The 19871-nt window shown below is 43.1% G+C and overlaps 1 protein-coding gene across 1 annotated transcript in view; it reads left to right on the plus strand.

Annotated features, from left to right (window-relative positions):
* LOC141108776 (dystrophin-related protein 2-like) overlaps positions 1–19871 on the plus strand; it is a gene marked incomplete in the record, with an annotated part of 93179 nt that overhangs the window by 62602 nt on the left and 10706 nt on the right. The window contains 4 exon segments of the mRNA XM_073600697.1: positions 4837–5003; positions 13898–14009; positions 16147–16272; positions 18527–18591. Of these exon segments, the coding sequence (XP_073456798.1) occupies positions 4837–5003; positions 13898–14009; positions 16147–16272; positions 18527–18591 (470 nt within the window).

A 19871-nucleotide genomic window follows, 5' to 3' on the forward strand; every position in this document is an offset into this window, starting at 1 on the left:
GAATGGGTTAAACACTAGGGGGCGATCAAGGGGTTAAATGCGCCCTAGGGAGTTATTCTAACTGTAGGGGGGATGGGCTACCACTCACATGACAGCGATCACTACTCCCGATGACAGGGAGCAGTGATCTCTGTCATGTCACAAGGCAGAACGGGGAAATGCCTTGTTTACATAGGCACTTCCCTGTTCTGCGGCTCCATGACACGATCCCTGGGAGACCGGCAGACATCGAGTCCGCCGGTCCCACAGGCACGGTCACGCTGTACATGGCGGGGGCCCGCTAGCCCCGTCAATTAAAGGGGATGTACAGGTACGCCCATTTGCCCACCGCTGCCATTGTGCCGACGTATATCGGCGTGCAGCGGTTGGCAAATGATTAAGGTTTCTTTCAAGTAAAATGTTTATGAAAGGCTGCTATGGAGTGTCACTTGATTGACAGCTGTGAGTCTGCTGGGGTTGCTGACATCAAATCCAAGATGGCCACCCCCAGCAGTGGTCTCAAGACTTTTGAATGTCTCCACAAGGGTGGCTTTTACAGGCCTAAAATATGTAAATGTACATATTATCTTATGGGTAGATATTTGCTTAAATAAGTGGTGTGGCGACAGAGTCTCTTTAAGGGATTAGAATGTTGAGATACCTTCAAGGTCACCAAAAAATTATTTAGAAATGCAGCCGATTCTTTCTTTCTTTTCTTTTTTTTTTTTTTTATCTTATACTTTACAAACCTAGTTATAATCTGCAGAAACCTACAAATTTCTTTAGACATTTTAACAACAGGGAAGGGAAGAAACAAACAACATGTAACAAGCTGTGAGGAGACCGTCTATTACATTGTAACAACTGTCACACCAATTTTACAAGTTGTTAGACTTGGTGAGACAATTCTCTCCCGTCTTCATGATACACAGCTGCTTATAAATTAACAGTAGAAAAATGTATTCATCTCACAATTGCACAGTAACCTTGAAAGCTGCCACCTTGTGTGAAATGTAACCTCCATCTTATTATTCTGGTTTATTTTACTGCCAGAGAGATTCTTTCCGAGATGACTTCATGCTGTTAGATCTGTGTTGTCATGGAGACTCCATAAAGCTGCTACATTGTGTCTAATTCTCTTCCTCTTATTAGCACAGACTAGCCCTCCACAAAAGCTTTAACGTGTATGCATAAAGTATACATATTATTTAGTTTTTGTTAGATTGAAAAAGTGTTGGAACCCCTTCAAACTTCTAGTACTCAATAATTCTTCAGGTAGTGAGGAGCGTTGCATTCTCTAATGTGTATTTAAAAGGTACAGTGGAGTCAGATGTCTCCTAGGACTTCCATGACTGCCAAATGTGTCCTAGGACTTCCATGACTTCCAAAAGTACCCTATGATTGCTATGACTTGCAAATGTCTCCTAGGAAAATCTATGACTTCCAGATGTGTCCTAGGACTTTCATGTATGCCAAATGTGTCCTAGAACTTCCATGACTTCCAAACGTGTCCTAGAACTTCCATGACTTCCAAATGTGTCCTAGTAACTTCCATGACTTCCAAATGTGTCCTAAGACTTTCATGACTTCCAAATGTTTTCTAGGAATTCTATAGCTTTCAAATGTGATTGTGTCCTAGGACTTCCATGACTTCCAAATGTGTCTTAGGACCTCAATGACTGCCAACTGTGTCCAAGACTTCTATGACTGCCAACTGTGTCCTAGGACTTCCATGGCTTCCAAATGTGTCCTAGGACTTCCATTACTTCAAAATGTGTCCTAGGACTTCCATGCCTTCCAAATCTGTCCCAGGACTTCTATGACTTCCAAATCTGTCCTAGGGCTTTCAAATGTGTCTTAGGGCTTCCATATGTGTTCCAGGACTTCCGTGACTTCCAAATGTATCCTAGGACGTCTATGACTTCCAAATGTGTCTTAGGACTTCCATAACTTCCAGATGTGTCTTAGGACTTCCATGACTGCCAACTGTGTCCTAGGACTTCCATGACTTCCAAATGTGTCCTAGGACTTTCATGACTTCCAAATGTGTCCTAAGACTTTCATGACTTCCACATGTTTTTTAGGAATTCTATAACTTTCAAATGTGTCCTAGGACTTCCATGACTTCCAAATGTGTCCTAGGACTTCTCTGACTTCAAAATGTGTCCTAGGACCTCCATGACTTCCAAATGTGTTCTAGGACTTTTATGACTGTCAAATGTGTCCTAGGACTTCTATGACTTCCATGAGAATTTCCTAGGACTTTCATAAGGGATCATTGAGAAAACAATGACTGTAGCCAAGGAAAGTCCAATGCATTTCAGGGGTTGTCAGAGCCCCCCTTCTTTAGGCTATAAACATATGAAATAATGACTATAATCTGTATCTAGCCTAATTAGTATTTTTAATTTTAAGAAGAAATCTGCTGCCTGCTACTGATATGGATTGTCCAACTGATCTATTCCCTGGAATTACTCAGGGTTGGTCATCTTCATCCTTCATTACCTAGTGAACTATTCACTTGGAACAAGTATGCAGGCTGAAAATTCTGAATTAACCTTCTGCATACTGCTATACATCCTTATACATCTAAAATACCTCCTTCTCTGGCTAGTTCATACTCTACTGTGCTAAATGCCAGGTACTTGCTTACAGCATACTTTAATGGACATATAGTGTCATTATGAGGGAAGGCAGACACAGTCAGAGGAGAGCTACAGACTCAGGTCTCACTAATGCATTATGCCAGTGGTCTCTAAACTGCAGCCCGGGGGCCAGAAGTGGCCCTTTGCTTACCTTTTGCCAGCCCTTGGGGCACTGTTCCTCCCACTGACATCAATGGCAGGGCACTATTCCTCCCACTGACACCAATGATGAGGCCCTATATCTCCCATTGACATCAATAATTGGGCATTTTCTACTCTCACTGGCCACAGTCTGATTGAACCTGAAGGACAGTGAGCTGGACCTTCGTTTAGAAAGTATGCAGGTTGGCCAGACTTCAAATTCTTAAGCAAGGAGAAATCTTTTTCTGGTAATGAGGACAGTCTTTTGGACTCTTATTAGTACTAGTGATTGTATGCCTGTTTATGAATGGGTTAATTTAGTCTCAGTGGTTTTGGGCCTCTGAGTGGTTAACATAACTTACTGGCATGAATCAATGCCCAAGAAGAAATAATAAGATGGTTTAGCTCCGCCATCTTACTTGGGTTGTTTTTGGAGCAAGTGGAAGCTTATCTTGGCAGTGAGGAATGAGGTGGGTGGGTAGAAGAGTTGAATTGTAAGCTGATTATGGATTACGGAAAGAAGAAGCAGAGCAGAAACTGACCATGGACATTTGACCAAGGGGGTATAAAGAGGGAAAGTATAAATTGATCATAGCACTGGATGGAGGCAAGAGAGGAAGGAGAGTTGACCATGGAACATTAGAAGGGAATGTAGAAATACCTGTGGGCTTGTGTAGAAAGAAGTGAGGGGGGTAAAGCATGAGTTGATCAAGGGATGGGGGGGGGGGGAGTGGGATTTAATTGTGCGGGATAGAGAGGGCAGAGAGTAAGCTGATTGTGGACTACTGGGAGAAAAGATGAAGAGGACAGACCGCTACTGATTTGGGATAAGAGGAGCATAGACACGTGGAACAGTAATGGAAAGGGGGGATGCAACACAAGACGGGAACATAAGATGATTGTGGACCTTTAGAGTGGGAGGGAGCTGAAAATGGCTTGTGGAGGCAGACGAGAAGACGCAATGTTGTATTTGCTGCGGAGTTTTTCTCCAATATGGTGGCCAGTGGGGACCACAGAAAGGACAGCACTGCAGTGAATGTGGAGAGCGATGTGAACCGTTGCAGACATGATCAGGCTGTGGTAGAAGCCATCAAGAAAAAGTAGTGTGGGCTTTGTGAGGGCAGAACCACATAACGTTGTGTGGACAACCTGTGAGAGAATCTACTACAAAACAGTCCAGAGAGCTACAAAGCTGTCGAGCATTGATAGTGTGGCAAGATTTACAATATAATAGGGCAATGAGTGTAATGGTGTAGACCAGCGGTCTCCAAACTGCGGCCCTTGGCTTGCCTTTATCCTGCCTTGAGGCAATATTCCTACCGCTGACGCCAACAGTGGGGTATAATTCCTTCCACTGACACCAACAATGGAGCACTATTCCTTCCACTGACATGAGCGATGTGCCATGATTACTTCCACTGACATCAACAATGGTGCACTATTCCTTCCACTGACACCAACAACGGGACATAATTCTTTCCACTGACAACAAAAACTGGACACTGTTCCTTTCAACGACACCAACTATTTCTCCCCCTAATTCCAAAGATCTGACATTGTTTACTCCCACTGGGCACATTCCGGCCCTCCTAAAGTCTGAAGGACAGTAAACTGGCCCTTTCTTTATAAATGTTGGAGACCTCTGGTGTAGACCTTGGCAAAGAAGGTTTCTACACAATTACGATGGAAATCGAGGTACCAGCTTCTTTGCCTTTGGCAATGGAGGGATCTTCCTTGCTTCCATGCTAATGGAGGGATTGGTCCTGTTACCATGGCAACAGAGGGACCGGTCACAGTCTCTTTGTCCTGGTGACAGAGGAATCTGCTCTGTTGCCATGGTGACAAGGTAAGCTGTGCTGCTTCCATGGTAAAAGAGGGATTGACCATTTGACCAAAGTCGACTCTTTTGTGATGGCCATACTTATACTACCATTTGCGTTTTATTTTCTTGATCGGTTGACGCCATGTTGTTCTTTATTTCTTGACATGATATTTTTTTAAATTCTATATACACTGTATACAACGCAGAAATAATGAATATATTTTGTTTCTCTTTTTTTCCATTCGATAGACCACCGGTGCCACCGTATTGGAGTTATCTCATTTCCTGGAGTGGGGATGTCTGGAGCCGCAGTCATTGGTTTGGCTTCCAGTTTTACATCGGGTGACGTTGGCTGAGACAGTCAAACACCAGACAAAGTGTTCAGTCTGCAAACAGTGTCCTATAAAGGGTTTTAGGTAGGTATGTGTTTGCTCAAATGTAAAAACGTAAAAGTCGAAAAATTGCTAAAAAAAAATGCTAAATTGAATTGATATTTTTTTTGTTAATGTTTTACAAGGTTAGGAAAAATTGTAGGTACAAATGTAACTTGGGTAAATGGTTAAGTAAAATGGCAGAGTCCCATTACATAAAGGGAAGTTGGTTATTGCAAATATAACATGGGATAAGAGAAGGTTTATACTATATGGCCAAATGGGGTAGGCAACCTGGGGCCCCCCAGCTGTTGTGGAACTACATTTCCCATGAGGCATTGCAAAGCTGGCAGTTACAATGACTCCCAGAGGCATGATGGGACTTGTAGTTCTGCAACAGCTGGAGGGCCCCCAGGTTGCCTACCCCCTGGTCTTTAGGCTCCTCTTCCAAATGATGGAGTTGAGGTGTCTCCAGTGAAGGGTACTGTTATTGCTACATCAAGCATCTATATTGATGTGAAACGCGTCAGCCCGTCTGTACCTTTCATCACCTTGATGTAAGAGATTTTGGATCTTCTACACTGTTTTGCCATGAATAAAAGGTGTTATTCGGAGTGCGGCCATTGCAGAGCCTGCACCTGAAGTTGGGGGTGGGGAGGGCGGCCATTAGAGACGCCAACACGCTTGGAGCGGCATCTCTACCTCACATTTTAGACCATTGTTGAACTCTAGTACACAACAAAGTCAATATAGACATACCAGCTACATGCAGGGTTTAAATTGACTATATGTGTTACATTTGGAGATGATGGCTGTGAACAGAGGAGGAAAGCTGCTTCCGTAAGGTTTTGGCTATATATCTTAATCGTACCATACCAAGAGACAGGCTGGATATTCATAGACCTTTGGTTTATACAGTATCTCACAAAAGTGAGTACACCCCTTACATTTTTGTAAATATTTTATTATATCTTTTCATGTGACAACACATTATTTCCCAGCACTGCCTTAACCCTCTTGGGCATGGAGGTCACCAGAGCTTCACAGGTTGGCACTGGAGTCCTCTTCCCCTCCTCCATGATGACATCACGGAGCTGGTGGATGTTAGAGACCTTGTGCTCCTCCACCTTCCGTTTGAGGATGACCCACAGATGATCAATAGGGTTTAGGTCTGGAGACCTGCTTGGCCAGTCCATCACCTTTACCCTCAGCTTCTTTAGCAAGGCAATGGTCATCTTGGAGGTGTGTTTGGGGTCGTTATCATGTTGGAATACTGCCCTGCGGCCCAGTCTCTGAAGGGAGGGGATCATGCTCTGCTTCAGTCACAGTACATGTTGGCATTCATGGTTCCCTCAATGAACTGTAGCTCCCCAGTGTCGGCAGCAATCATGCAGCCCCAGACCATGACACTCCCACCACCATGCTTGACTGTAGGCAAGTCACACTTGTCTTTGTCCTCCTCACCTGCTTGCCACCACAAATGCTTGACACCATCTGAACCAAATACGTTTATCTTGGTCTCATCAGACCACAGGACATGGTTTCAATGATCCATGTCCTTAGTCTGCTTGTCCTTAGCAAACTGCAGGCTTTCTTTTATATCATCTTTAGAAGAGGCTTTCTTCTGGGACGACATCCATGCAGACCAATTTGATGCAGTGTGCGGCGTATGGTCTTCGCACTGACGGGCTGACCCCCCACCCCTTCAACCTCTGCAGCAATGCTGGCAGCACTCATACATCTATTTCCCAAAGACAACCTCTGGATATGACGCTGAGCACGTGACCTCAACTCCTTTGGTGGACCATGGTGAGGCCTGTTCTGAGTGGAACCTGTCCTGTTATACTACAAAAGGAGGCAGGGAGTAGGGAATGCCGCAGTTCGCTGCTTCTGTCGGCAGATGTCCCAACCCCCCACACACAGGGAAAAACACAGGGGACTATTTCAGTACTGAAGGTAGTAGGGTATTAATACAAAAAGGTGAAGAGAGGATAATAAGATAAAAACTATATTTTTAATAGAAAGCCATTTTAAAAAGATATATATATCACAATAATGTAATAACATATACAGTTGCAATACAGGACAAGGCAATATATACAACCACATGAATTGCATCCAGTAATAACAGAGATTGTAACAATGACTTGGATTCTCGACCGGTTTCGCGGTATTCACCGCTTCCTCAGGAGAGTAAAGTCCGCTCAGGTATTCTCTGTAGATATATGGGGCCCCATACAATTCCCCCTGCTACGAACACAGGGGATAACAGAACAGCCTCCAGATGCTGCTCCTCGTTGAGCGCCACGTCAGAGGACTGTAGCCTACAGTCCTCTGACGTGGCGCTCAACGAGGAGCAGCATCTGGAGGCTGTTCTGTTATCCCCTGTGTTCGTCGCAGGGGGAATTGTATGGGGCCCCATATATCTACAGAGAATACCTGAGCGGACTTTACTCTCCTGAGGAAGCGGTGAATACCGCGAAACCGGTCGAGAATCCAAGTCATTGTTACAATCTCTGTTATTACTGGATGCAATTCATGTGGTTGTATATATTGCCTTGTCCTGTATTGCAACTGTATATGTTATTACATTATTGTGATATATATATCTTTTTAAAATGGCTTTCTATTAAAAATATAGTTTTTATCTTATTATCCTCTCTTCACCTTTTTGTATTAATACCCTACTACCTTCAGTACCGAAATAGTCCCCTGTGTTTTTCCCTGTGTGTGGGGGGTTGGGACATCTGCCGACAGAAGCAGCGAACTGCGGCATTCCCTACTCCCTGCCTCCTTTTGTAGTAGATTGTTGGGATGATGGTACTTTATACTTGGTAACTTAACTATCTAATCGTAGGCGCTCTGTCCTATCCTCCTGTCCTGTTATACCTCTGTATGGTCTTGGCCACCGTGCTGCAGCTCAGTTTCAGGGTCTTGGCAATCTTCTTATAGCCTAGGCCATCTTTATGTAGATCAACAATTCTTTTTTTCAGATCCTCAGAGAGTTCTTTGCCATGAGGTGCCATGTTGTACTTCCAGTGACCAGTATGAGAGAGTGAGAGCGATAACACCAAATTTAACACACCTGCTCCCCATTCACACCTGAGACCTTGTAACACTAACGAGTCACATGACACCGGGGAGGGAAAAGGGCTAATTGGGCCCAATTTGGACATTTTCACTTAGGGGTGTACTGACTTTTGTTGCCAGCGGTTTAGACATTAATGGCTGTGTGTTGAGTTATTTTAAGGGGACAGCAAATTTACACTGTTATACAAGCTGTACACTCACTACTTTACATTGTAGACAAGTGTCATTTCTTCAGTGTTGTCACATGAAAAGATAGAATAAAATATTTACAAAAATGTGACTGATGGGGTGTACTTACTTTTGTGAGATACTGTAGGCTGCTACCAGATGTTTAGACACTGGCAAAACCTTTGCTGGCCGCAGATGCACTGCTAAAGCACCACTACGCAAGTCTTCATTTTTTTGCTTGTTTCCTTTGGCGATGGACCTTTTCTCCCCTATGGAGGAACTTTCTATGCTTAAATATAAAAAAAAGATCAAAGATTAATGTTCTTGTAGAGTTTTAATCATTCGCAGAGTTTCAAATGTTTGACACGAAATAAAGTAGGAAGCACAGAGTAATTGAAAGGAATGACAAGAACAGACAAATCAAGGTTTACACGAGGGGGGGGGTCTTCCAAACTTTCTAAACAAGGGGCCAGTTTACTGTCCTTCAGACTTTAGGGAGGGGGGGGGGGCAGACGTTCATGTGAGTGTGAGGAATAGTGACCTATCGTTGATGTTTGTGGGAGGAATAGTGTCCCATTTTTTGTGTCAGTGGGAGGAATAATGCCCAATGGTGGTGTCAGTGGGAGGAACAGTACCCCATCATTGGTATCAGTAGGTAGAATAGGAGTGTCAGGAGTGTCTCCTGTCAGTGAGAGGAACAGTGCCCTAAGGGTCGGATAAAGGCAAGCAAACCGATGCAGTTTGGAGACCACGGCTGTTTAAGCAATGGCACCAGTACTGATAGGCTGACCCATGGATGAATATATTGTTTTCTCAAAATAGACAATACAGAAGAGCATGAATTGTTTAGAAAACATTTTAGATTACAATTCTGAGAGGCTTGGGAGGATTGGGATAAGGGACAGAGGGACATTTGTCACACTGAACATATTATACAATGGGCTGGTGGCCTTGAGTGGAGAAGTTCCCATATTTAGTTTTCAATTAGAGTAGGACCTGCAGTCAATGGCAGCCCCTAGGAATTAAATGCCTCTAACGGGGTGCAGGCCCTATTAGGAAAAAAGTCCTTTTAGGACAAGGGTTCCTTTGTTGGGTGTCCAAGATTTGGAGAAGTAAATATAAGAGCCGTCCCTCCTGCCCACCCCTAGTTCCGGCCCTGCTTGGATGATTCCCCGCTGGAAGGTAAGGTTGTATGCTTTCCTCAATTAGGGACTATCATGACTTTTCAGTGTGGGCACAAGTCTCTCTCACTTTATCTGTCCTGCAACTGGTTTGAAGCTTGTTCCATCATTCTGATGTATGATTGCCGTTAGCTCGTTTACTCTACAGTAAAGTCCAGTAACTGTTTTTATGGAACTTGTGGCCTCTGATTATCCTGTACCAATTGGGGACTACTCTTGGACATGGATCTCTTCTTGGGGACTTAGCATGGATGGCATGGATGGGCTAGGAGTTGGAACTGTGTCCCAGTTATGCCAGGCTGGGCTTTCCCTCTGGGATCCTTTTAGGGTAGATGTCTTTGTGTTCAGCCTGATCTATGGTGGGAACCTCAAAATCCCCATGCTGGAAACGACAGCAGGGGTGTCGAACTCCATTTCATTGCGGGCCACATCAGCATTATGGTTGCCCTCAAAGGGCCAGTTGTATCTCTAAGACTAGATAAATATATCTACTCTTCATCATATTAAATAATTGCCTCTACATTTGATTATTACTGGTTTTAGTAATAATGTAAGACGTAAGCTGTCAAGGGCGGGTGCAGGCCGGTACGGAGCCCACTCACACTCCTGTAACAGATGATGCAAGTCTGAAAAGGAGGGTCACACACCGCTGGTATCATCCACAAGAAACCTTATTGGTGCCCGCTACCGGTTCTGCCATGGTGTTCTGTCTGAGTAGTCTCTAATAAAGTTTCCTGTAGATGATATCAGCGGTGTGCCACTCTCCTTTTCATCTGGCATAGAATTGTATTATTCTCATAATACTTATAAGCAAATGTCCAGAGCACCCCACCCACCTTTACGTCAGATGTCAAGCACCACCCCCTCCAACCATCAGAAGTCGAGGCCTTCATCCCTTGCATCACAGTGCACCTACCTCCCTTACCTTGTGCTGCTGCCAGGAAGAAGCTGGCAAGCAGGAAGTGCAGGGTCTGGAGGAAGACCAGAGGAGGGCTGGGGACAGGGCTGGGTAGCAGAACATGCAGGCTCTGGAGGAGGACCAGAGGAGGGCTTGAGTCAGTTGCTGGGGGTCTGCGGAATGCCAAGACTATGGGAAACAGAGACGAGGGGTTGCTGTGGCTGTGCAGAGAGGCAAGGGATCTATAGGAGGAGTTCTGTCCTTTTCCCTGCTGCCGTCTGCTGAGACGGGGGGGAGCAAAGACAAGCCTCTCCGAGGCTGCACAGAGAAGTGCTGCTCCCGATTGCTAAGACATAGTGGGGGCAGAGATGAGGGGGGGTGCCACAGCTGTAGAAGAGGTGCAAGGGCAATTGCCCCCCTATGAAGGAGCCAGTTGGTTGTGTTTTGGCTCCCAGTCCTCCTTTTATCCATTGAGATCTAAATCTAGCAAAGATTCAGAATTTATTCCTCAGTTTTATAGCAGGCACAACGTGTGTAACCCATGCTGGGTGCAAAAAAAAATAGGCTACATGCTGTGAAAAGATGAAGATCTTTGCAGCGCAAGGTGGTGTAAATACAAGGCAAGATAATAGTCTGAACGGACAATGGAGTTTGCTGGCATAGGACCACCCAGCGTGAAATGGCACAATGTAAGTTGTTTTCATAGTGTTAGAAATCACTTCAACAACTTTCTTTAACAGAAAAGATGAACCAGAAAAATGCTGCTATTTCTTATTACAAGTAGGAGATAAAGGCAAGAGCGTTTACGACACATAGAGAGAGATTTCTGACAAGGACAGCAAACGGGTCAACGTTTATTGCAGAAAATCACAATAATTATGTAATTCCTAAAAGGAAATTCTGTTTTTACAACATATATATTCTATGGCAAAATTGATTAGATCAAAAAAGAGTGGCAGTGGCTCCATAACTATCTGGGCACCATCAAATGGGAGGTCACAGCTCAAGGAACCCCTAGCAATCTCTGGAGGAACCCTAGGCAAGGAGCCTGGTTGAGAATGACTGTATTAGATCAAAAAGTGGCAGTGGCTCCAGAATTATCTTAGCACCATCAAATTGGAGGTCAATTAGCCACAGCTCAAGGAACACCTACCAATCTCTGGGGAAACCCTAGGGTACCTTGGTAGCCTGGTTAAAAATGACTGTATTAGATCAAAAAGAGTGGCTCCAGAACTATCTGGGCACCATCAAATGGGAGGTCAATCAGCCACAACTGAAGGAACCCCTAGCTAGAGGAACCCTAAGGCTCCTTGGTACCCTGGTTGAGAATCATTGACTGTATTCGGTCAAAAAGAGTGGCAGTGGCTCCAGAACTATCTGGGCACCATCAAATGGGAGGCCAATCAGCCACAACTCAAGGAACCTCTAGAAATCTCCGGAGGACTGCTAGTTCTCCTTGGTACCCTGTTTGAGAATGACTGACTGTGAAAGATCAAAACAAGTGGCAGTGGCTCCAGAACTATCTGTGCAGCATTAAATGGAAGGTCAATCAGCCACAACTCAAGGAACCCCTAGCAATCTCTGGAGGCACCCTAGGGCTCCTTGATACCCTGGTTGAGAATGACTGTATTAGATCAAAAAGAGTGGCAGTGGCTCCAGAACTATCTGGGTACCATCAAATGGGAGGTCAATTAGCTACAACTCAAGGAACCCCTAGCAATCGCTGGAGGAACCCTAGGGCTCCTTGGTACCCTGGTTGAGAATGACTGACTGTATTAGATCAAAAAGAAAGGTAGTGGCTACAGAACTCCCTGGGCACCATCAAATGGGAGGTCAATCAGCCACAACTCAAGGAACCCTCTAGAAATTTCTGGAGGAACCCTGGTCTAGAACGAAGTATGAATGAATGAATATTGCATTCTAGGCTGGACGTCTTTCACTTACAATAATGTTTTTGATTTTTTTTTTTTTTTTTACATAAGGACAAAGAAATACCGTATGGGCATAATGACTGCAGATAATAAGAGAAAGGTGGAGAAAAATCATACAAGGTTCCTCATATATTCAGAGTATAGACCGGCTGTACCACCTGTAAAAACAAAGGACAGGCTGGATGTCCCTCAAGAGATATGGGTACCATTGCTCAGCTACTACCCAAAAGAGTTTCAATAGCTAAGAAAAGTATGCAGGCGCTATGGGCAGGTGTCAGGCATCAGCAGTAAGGTTGGCCAAAGCTGCATAGCTACATTAGGAAACTGGGCAGTATAATACAAAAAATACCTAGCTAAATGACCTAACAAAATAACAGAAATCCTAATCAAACTAACTATATACAAGTGGTTTCCAAGCTGCCGCCCAGGGGCCAGATGTGGCCCTTTGCTTGCCTTTTTCTGGCCCTTGGGGCACTATTCCACCAACTGACACCAATGGTGGGGCACCATTCCCCCTACTGACACCATCAATGGGTGCACTATTACACCAACAGACACCAAAGACGGGGCACCATACCCCCTACTCACACCATCAATGGGGCACTATTCCACAAACTGACACCAATGGTGGGGCACCATTCCCCCTACTGACACCATCAATGGTGCACTATTACACCAACAGACACCAAAGACGGGGCACCATACCCCCTACTCACACCATCAATGGGGCACTATTCCACAAACTGACACCAATGGTGGGGCACCATTCCCCCTACTGACACCATCAATGGGGCACTATTCTTCTCATTGATATCAACAATGGGGCACTATTCCTCCCATTAAAAGCAGTGATAGGACACTGATTCGGGGGAATTTTCTACTTCCACTGGCCACATGCTGGTCCCCTAAAGCCTGGAGTGGGCAAAGAACATGGTCCTTTGCTTAAAATTAGAAAGTCTGGAGACCCCTGCTATATACCATATATACAAACAGGGAACACAAGAAAGCAAGATAAAACTGGAGGTGCAGAGAACATATAGCAGGGGGGAACCAAAACTGGGTTCAGGAACAAGGGGGAGTAGGAATAAGGCAGCAGGGTTCAGGCTATAGCAGTGATGGCAAACCGTGGCACCCCAGATATTTCGGAACTTTATTTCCCATGATGCTCATGCATTCTGCAAGTATAGTTGAGCATCATGGGAAATGTAGTTCCAAAACATCTGGAGTGCCAAGGTTCACCATAACTGGGTCATAGGTACAAGGCAAAAAGAGCAGGAACAAGATAACAGCCAGCAGTATTTGGCAGCAAGAAAAACACTTGAGCAAAGAGTAACAGCAGAAGAGGGACTAAATACCCTCCCACCAGCCAGCACCAGGTAGAGCTGATTACTGGGATCTGCTGGTTGCTGGGAGACACCTGCTGGTGGACACTGGAACTACAAACCTACCTTCTGGGAAGTGCCACCAGCAGATGATCCAGGTCCTGACAGCAGGAGAACAGCCCACCACTGCTAAAGGAACCCCTAACAACCTCTGGAGGAATCTTTGTTAAAAAAAAAATGCTCATCATATACACAATAAATTGCCTTTGCTTGTATCTTTACTCTGCACTCTCATTCAGACTTTAGAGCAGTATTCATGTATTTTTTTCCATTTACTTCCTGTTTCCAGGTACCGTAGCCTGAAACAATTTGGAGTGGATATTTGCCAGACCTGTTTCCTAACTGGGCAAGCAAGCAAAGGAAGCAAACTCCATTATCCAATCATGGAATATTACACAACGGTATTTTTTTTTTTTAAAGGGAGCCAATAGATAGACACATTGAAACTGTAATGGTCCTGTAATGTTGAACGCGTTTCGCCTTTAATCCAAGTAGCTTCCTTTAGTTGTAATGTGTGAGGGAAACAAATGGGGTACAGGAGAACAGGGGGTCATAGACTGGCTTGTAGATCCACTTTTTGACCAAGGAAGAAAGCAAAAAAGGGCAGTTGTATATAGTCCAGAAAAGATTTAAAGAAATAAAATAAACAGTATGTAAACCAAGTAAATAAATTCAGTTATGGAATATATGTGTATTGATTTGCTGTTGTAATACACCTGGGTGGGCTCAGAGCGCACCTCTCTGCGACCCAAGCCCACCCTATATTGAAGCCTATTAGAGCCTCTGGTGCTTCAAAGGAGAGACGGTGATGGACAGTTGGGGGGGGGGGGCGGCGCACGTGCGCCCTGATGGACAGACAGCCCCTGCATAAAATGTTGAACGTGTTTCACCTCTAATCCAAGTAGCTTCCTCAGTTCTAACGTGTGAACGAAAGGAAAGGAACAAGGCGATGGAGCACAGAGGCCGTCTTTTGACTTGTAGATCCACTTACTGGTCAAGGAAGAAAGCAAAAAAGCAGTTGTAAATAGTTCAGAAAAGAGTTATGGAAATAAAATAAAAAAATAAGTAAACCAAGTAAATAAATCCAATCATGGAATATTACACAATGTTATTTATTTTAAAGGGAGCCCATAGACAGACACATTCAACTGGACTGGTCCTGTAATGTTGGACGTGTTTCACCTCTAATCCAAGAATAGCTTTCTCAGTTCTAATGTGCGAGCGGAAAAAAAGCAATGGGGGCTTGTAGATCCAGTTTTTGACAAAGAAAGCAAAAAGGCAGTTGTATATAGTGCAGAAAATATTTATAGAAAAAAAAAAAAAATAATAAGTGAACCAAGTAAATAAATCCCATCGTGAAATATTACGTTATTTATTTTAAAGGGAGCACATAGACAGACACATTCAACTGGACTGGTCCTGTAATGTTGGACGTGTTTCGCCTCTAATCCAAGTATAACTTCCTCAGTTCTAATGTGTGAGCGGAAGAAAAGAAATAGGGGCGCTGGAGCACAGAGGCCGTAGGTTGGCTTGTAGATCCACCTTTTGACCAAGGTAGAAAGCAAAAAAGGCAGTTGCATATAGTCCAGAAAAGTTCTGTAAAAATAAAAAGCAAACATTTAAATATAAATATTACGTAAAAAAGTAAAACAGAATAAAAAAACTGAATAAAATAAAAATTTAATATAATAAAAATAATACATAATATAACAAAATAAAATAAAAAACAAATATAAAAAAATATATAAATAATAAATAAAATATATTAAAAATAAAATAAAGAAATAATAAACATAAAAATATAACAAATACATTTACAAATATATCATATAATAAATAATAATAAATCAAATAAAATAAACATAAAAATTGAATAAAAGGTAAATAAAAAATAAGTAAATAAATGTAAATTCCAACATGTTTCAGGGAGCTGCAAAGGTCAACCTTCATTAGGGCTATAGGAGATTAAATAAAAATTACAATAAATATAGAAACTAACGAAAGTATGTATTCCCGACACATGTGTGGATACACTTAAAAACATTAGCAGTCTCTCATTTAACAAAGCTACAAAAGTCTTCTATTTTAAACAAAAGTTTAATAAAACAATTTAAGATAAATATAAATCAAGATCATATCAATAACTAAGCAAGAGTAAGGTTAAGTAGCGCGTTACGTTATAATTGTATCTCATTTTATTATATTTATGATTTATTGCTATTTATTGTTATACCCCTTGAACCTGCATTAGGGATGTCCCCAAAAACCTTTTTATTGAACGCAACTTCTAAAAAAAAAATCTTTTCCTGACTCGTTTAGTTATATCCTATTTATTGAACATAGATAAAGGTGCAAAGGCAGGAAATTCTTCAGAAGGTCTTGCTGTTCAGCAATAAAAAAAAAAAAAAATCCCCACTGTGAAGTTTAGCTCTTCTCTATCAATAGAGTAATACTATGAAATTGTTCTATTTGTTTCTATAACAGCATATCCTTTTTTTTTTTTTTTTTTTTTTTTTTTTTTTTTTTTTTTTTTTGCAGACAACCTCGGGAGAGAAAATGAGGGATTTTGCTACCACTCTCAAAAATAAATTTAGGACACGTCAGTATTTTAGTCGCCACCCGCTGCGAGGCTACCTTCCTGTGCAGTCCATGCTGGAGGCTGAAGTTATTGACACCGACACGTAAGGAACATTGAAGATTATATATATATATATATATGTATATATATATATATATATATATATATATATGTATATATATATATATATATATATATATATTAGGGCATTGGAGGGTAAGATTGTGGATGTTCTATATGTACAGCCTATTTTTCTTCACCCACACATAGGGGTCGTGTCCGATATGGAGGAAACCTAACCACTTGACCTCCGGAAAATTTACCCCCCCCCCTCCCCCCTTCATGACCAGGCCATATTTAGCTTTTTTGGCACTGCGTTACTTTAACTAACAATTCCGCAGTCATGCCATGCTGTGCACAAACGAAATTTTATTTTTAAAAAAATCACACAAATAGAGCCTTTTTTGGTGATATTTGATCACCTCTGCGTTTTTAATTTTTTGCGCTATAAACAAAAAAAAAAAAAAAAAAAGACCAAAGCTGAAAAAAAAAAAAAAAAAAAAGTTTTACTTTCTGCTATAAAATATATCCAATAAAAAAAAAAATGTAAAAAATCGAATCTCTTCATCAATTAGAAAAAAAAAGCAACAATATTTTTTACTTTCTGCCATAAAACATATCCAAAAAAAAAAAAAAAATCACATTTCTTTATAAATTTAGGCCAATATGTGTTCTGCTACATATTTTTGGTAAAAAAAAAAAAAAAATTCCAAGAAACGTATATTTGTGCAAAAAAGCGTCTACAAACTATGGGAGACTGCAATTTTTATTTATTTATTTATTTTTATACTAGTAATGGTAGTGATCAGCGACTAATATCGGAACTGCGATATTACGGCATTGGCTGGGAAGGGATCAAAGGGTTAACTGTGTGCCTAGCCAGTGTTTTTGTGTGTACTATATTATATTTGATCACCACTGGGTTTTTTATTTTTTTGCACTATAAACAACAAGAATACTTTTTTTGAAAAAATAAATAAAAATAAATAAATATAATATATCTATCTATCTATCTCTCTATCTATATATATATATATATATATATATATGTATATATATGTATATGTGTGTGTATATATATGTATATATATCTATCTATCTATCTATCTATCTATATATATATATATATATGATAGATAGATATAGATATATATAGAGATCTATATATATATATATATATAAGAGAGATAGATATATATACCTATAGATATAGATATAGAGATATAGAGATATATATATATATATTTTTTTTTTTCAAAAAAATATTTTTGTTTATAGCGCAAATATCTCTTCATCAATTTAGACCAACACGTATTCTGCTACATATTTCTGGTAAAAAAAAAAAAAAATCTGAATAACCGTATTTTGATTGATTTGCGGGATATATATTGGATTGTTTATTTTTTATACTGGTACTGACGGCGATGAGCGACTTATAGCGGGACTGCGATCTTGTGGCGGACAATCTAACACTAAGTGACACTTTTGACTCTCTGTGGGGACCAGTGACACCAATACGGTGATCAGTGCTAAAAAAATATACACTGTCACTGTACTAATGACACTGGCTGGGAAGGGGTTAAACATCAGGGGCGATCACGGGGTTAAATGTGTGCCTAGTCAGTGTTTTTGTGTACTAAGAAAAATGATGGATTTCATTCCCTACTTTGCAGGGAAACAAAATCCAGTACATCCCCCACTGACAGGACGAAGCTCTGCATTGTTTACCCGCTGATCAGCTTGTGCCTAATCACAGTACAGTGGCGGCACACGCCCCCCCCCCCCCCCCCCTACCAGGGAGTGCCGGATCACGTACTAGGTACGTGGTCCGGCAAGGAGAGCCACTCTGCCACCGTACTCCTACATGAGGTGGTCACAGTTAGGTGGTTAATAAATACAGTACTGGGTCCTGGAACCTGGAGACTTTGTAGAGCTTTGGGTGGGATAAAGCCTCAAGTCCTCAGTCCACGTCTTACCTTGTAGCAAGAACTCATTAGTAGTTTTTAGCTGTACACGAGCCTTTATCTATGGATACCTCCCAACAAATGAGGGATAAATGAGGAGGAAAGAGGGACAGACCCTCGAAATCCGGGACAGCCCCTCGAAATCCGGGACAGTTGGGAGCTACGTACGGCCTAGGTGTTTCACCCACGCACAGTGAAGAGCTCCAGGGTTGGGGTCCGATATGGAGGAAGCAAACTTTTGTTTTTTGTTTTTCTCAGATATTGATAAATGTTTGTTATCATTTAATTTACTTTTTCCATTATTAATTTGTGACAGGTCCTTGTCCTCCCCAATGCTTCCCATGCTGATACACATTCAAGGATAGAGCACTTTGCTAGCAGGTTGGTATCAATTACTCAGACAATGCCTTTATATTAAATGCTTATTCTACAATTTTTTTGCTCCCCTTCACATCACCCCCCCACAGTAGTGTCCTCTGCCCCCCTTCACATCACCCCCTCTGCCCCCCTTCACATCACCCCCTCTGCCCCCCTTCACATCACCCACCCCCCCCCCACAGTAGTGTCCTCTGCCCCCTTCACATCACACCCCCCCACAGTAGTGTCCTCTACCCCCCTTCACATCACACCCCCCCCCCACAGTAGTGTCCTCTGCCCCCCTTCACATCACAACACCCCCACAGTAGTGTCCTCTACCCCCCTTCACATCACCCCCCCCCCCCCCACAGTAGTGTCCTCTGCCCCCTTCACATCACACCCCCCCCACAGTAGTGTCCTCTGCCCCGTCACATCACACCCCCCCCACAGTAGTGTCCTCTACCCCCCTTCACATCCACCCCCCCCCCACACTAGTGTCCTCTGCCCCCCTTCACATCACCCCCCACAGTAATGTCCTCTGCCCCCCTTCACATCACCTCCCACAGTAGTGTCCTCTGCCCCTCTTCACATCACCCCCCCACAGTAGTGTCCTCTGTCCCCCTTCACATCACCCCCACAGTAGTGTCCTCTGCTCCACTTCACATCACCCCCACAGTAGTGTGCTCTGCCCCCCTTTACATCATCTCCCCACAGTAGTGACCTCTGCCCCCCATCACATCACTTCCCACAGTAGTGTCCTCTGCCCCTCTTCACATCACCCCCCACAGTAGTGTCCTCTGCCCCCCTTCACATCACCCCCCACAGTAGTGTCCTCTGCTCCACTTCACATCACCCCCGACAATAGTGTCCTCTACCCCCCTTCACATCATCCCCCGCAGTAGTGTCCCTCTGCCCCCTTCACATCACCCTCCACAGTAGTGTCTTCTGTCCCCTTCACATCACCTCCCACAGTAGTGTCCTCTGCCCCTCTTCACATCACCCCCCCCCCCACAGTAGTGTCCTCTGTCCCCTTCACATCACCCCCCACAGTAGTGTCCTCTGCTCCACTTCACATCACCCCCCACAGTAGTGACCTCTGCCCCCCATCACATCACCCCCCCCCCCCCCCGTAGTTTCCTCTGCCCCCTACATATCAACCTCCCCCTTCAGGTCTACCTGTCTGCTCCCCACAGTTGACTGGTCGATTGCGATCGACGACGGCTTGCCGACCCCCCCACTATGGAGGGATTTGCTTTGTTCATAACTCATGTCTGAGGTTTAAAACCACTTTAACGCCCACCTGC

Source organism: Aquarana catesbeiana, linkage group LG09 (assembly GCF_042186555.1).
Source record: "Aquarana catesbeiana isolate 2022-GZ linkage group LG09, ASM4218655v1, whole genome shotgun sequence".
Lineage (NCBI taxonomy): Eukaryota > Metazoa > Chordata > Amphibia > Anura > Ranidae > Aquarana > Aquarana catesbeiana.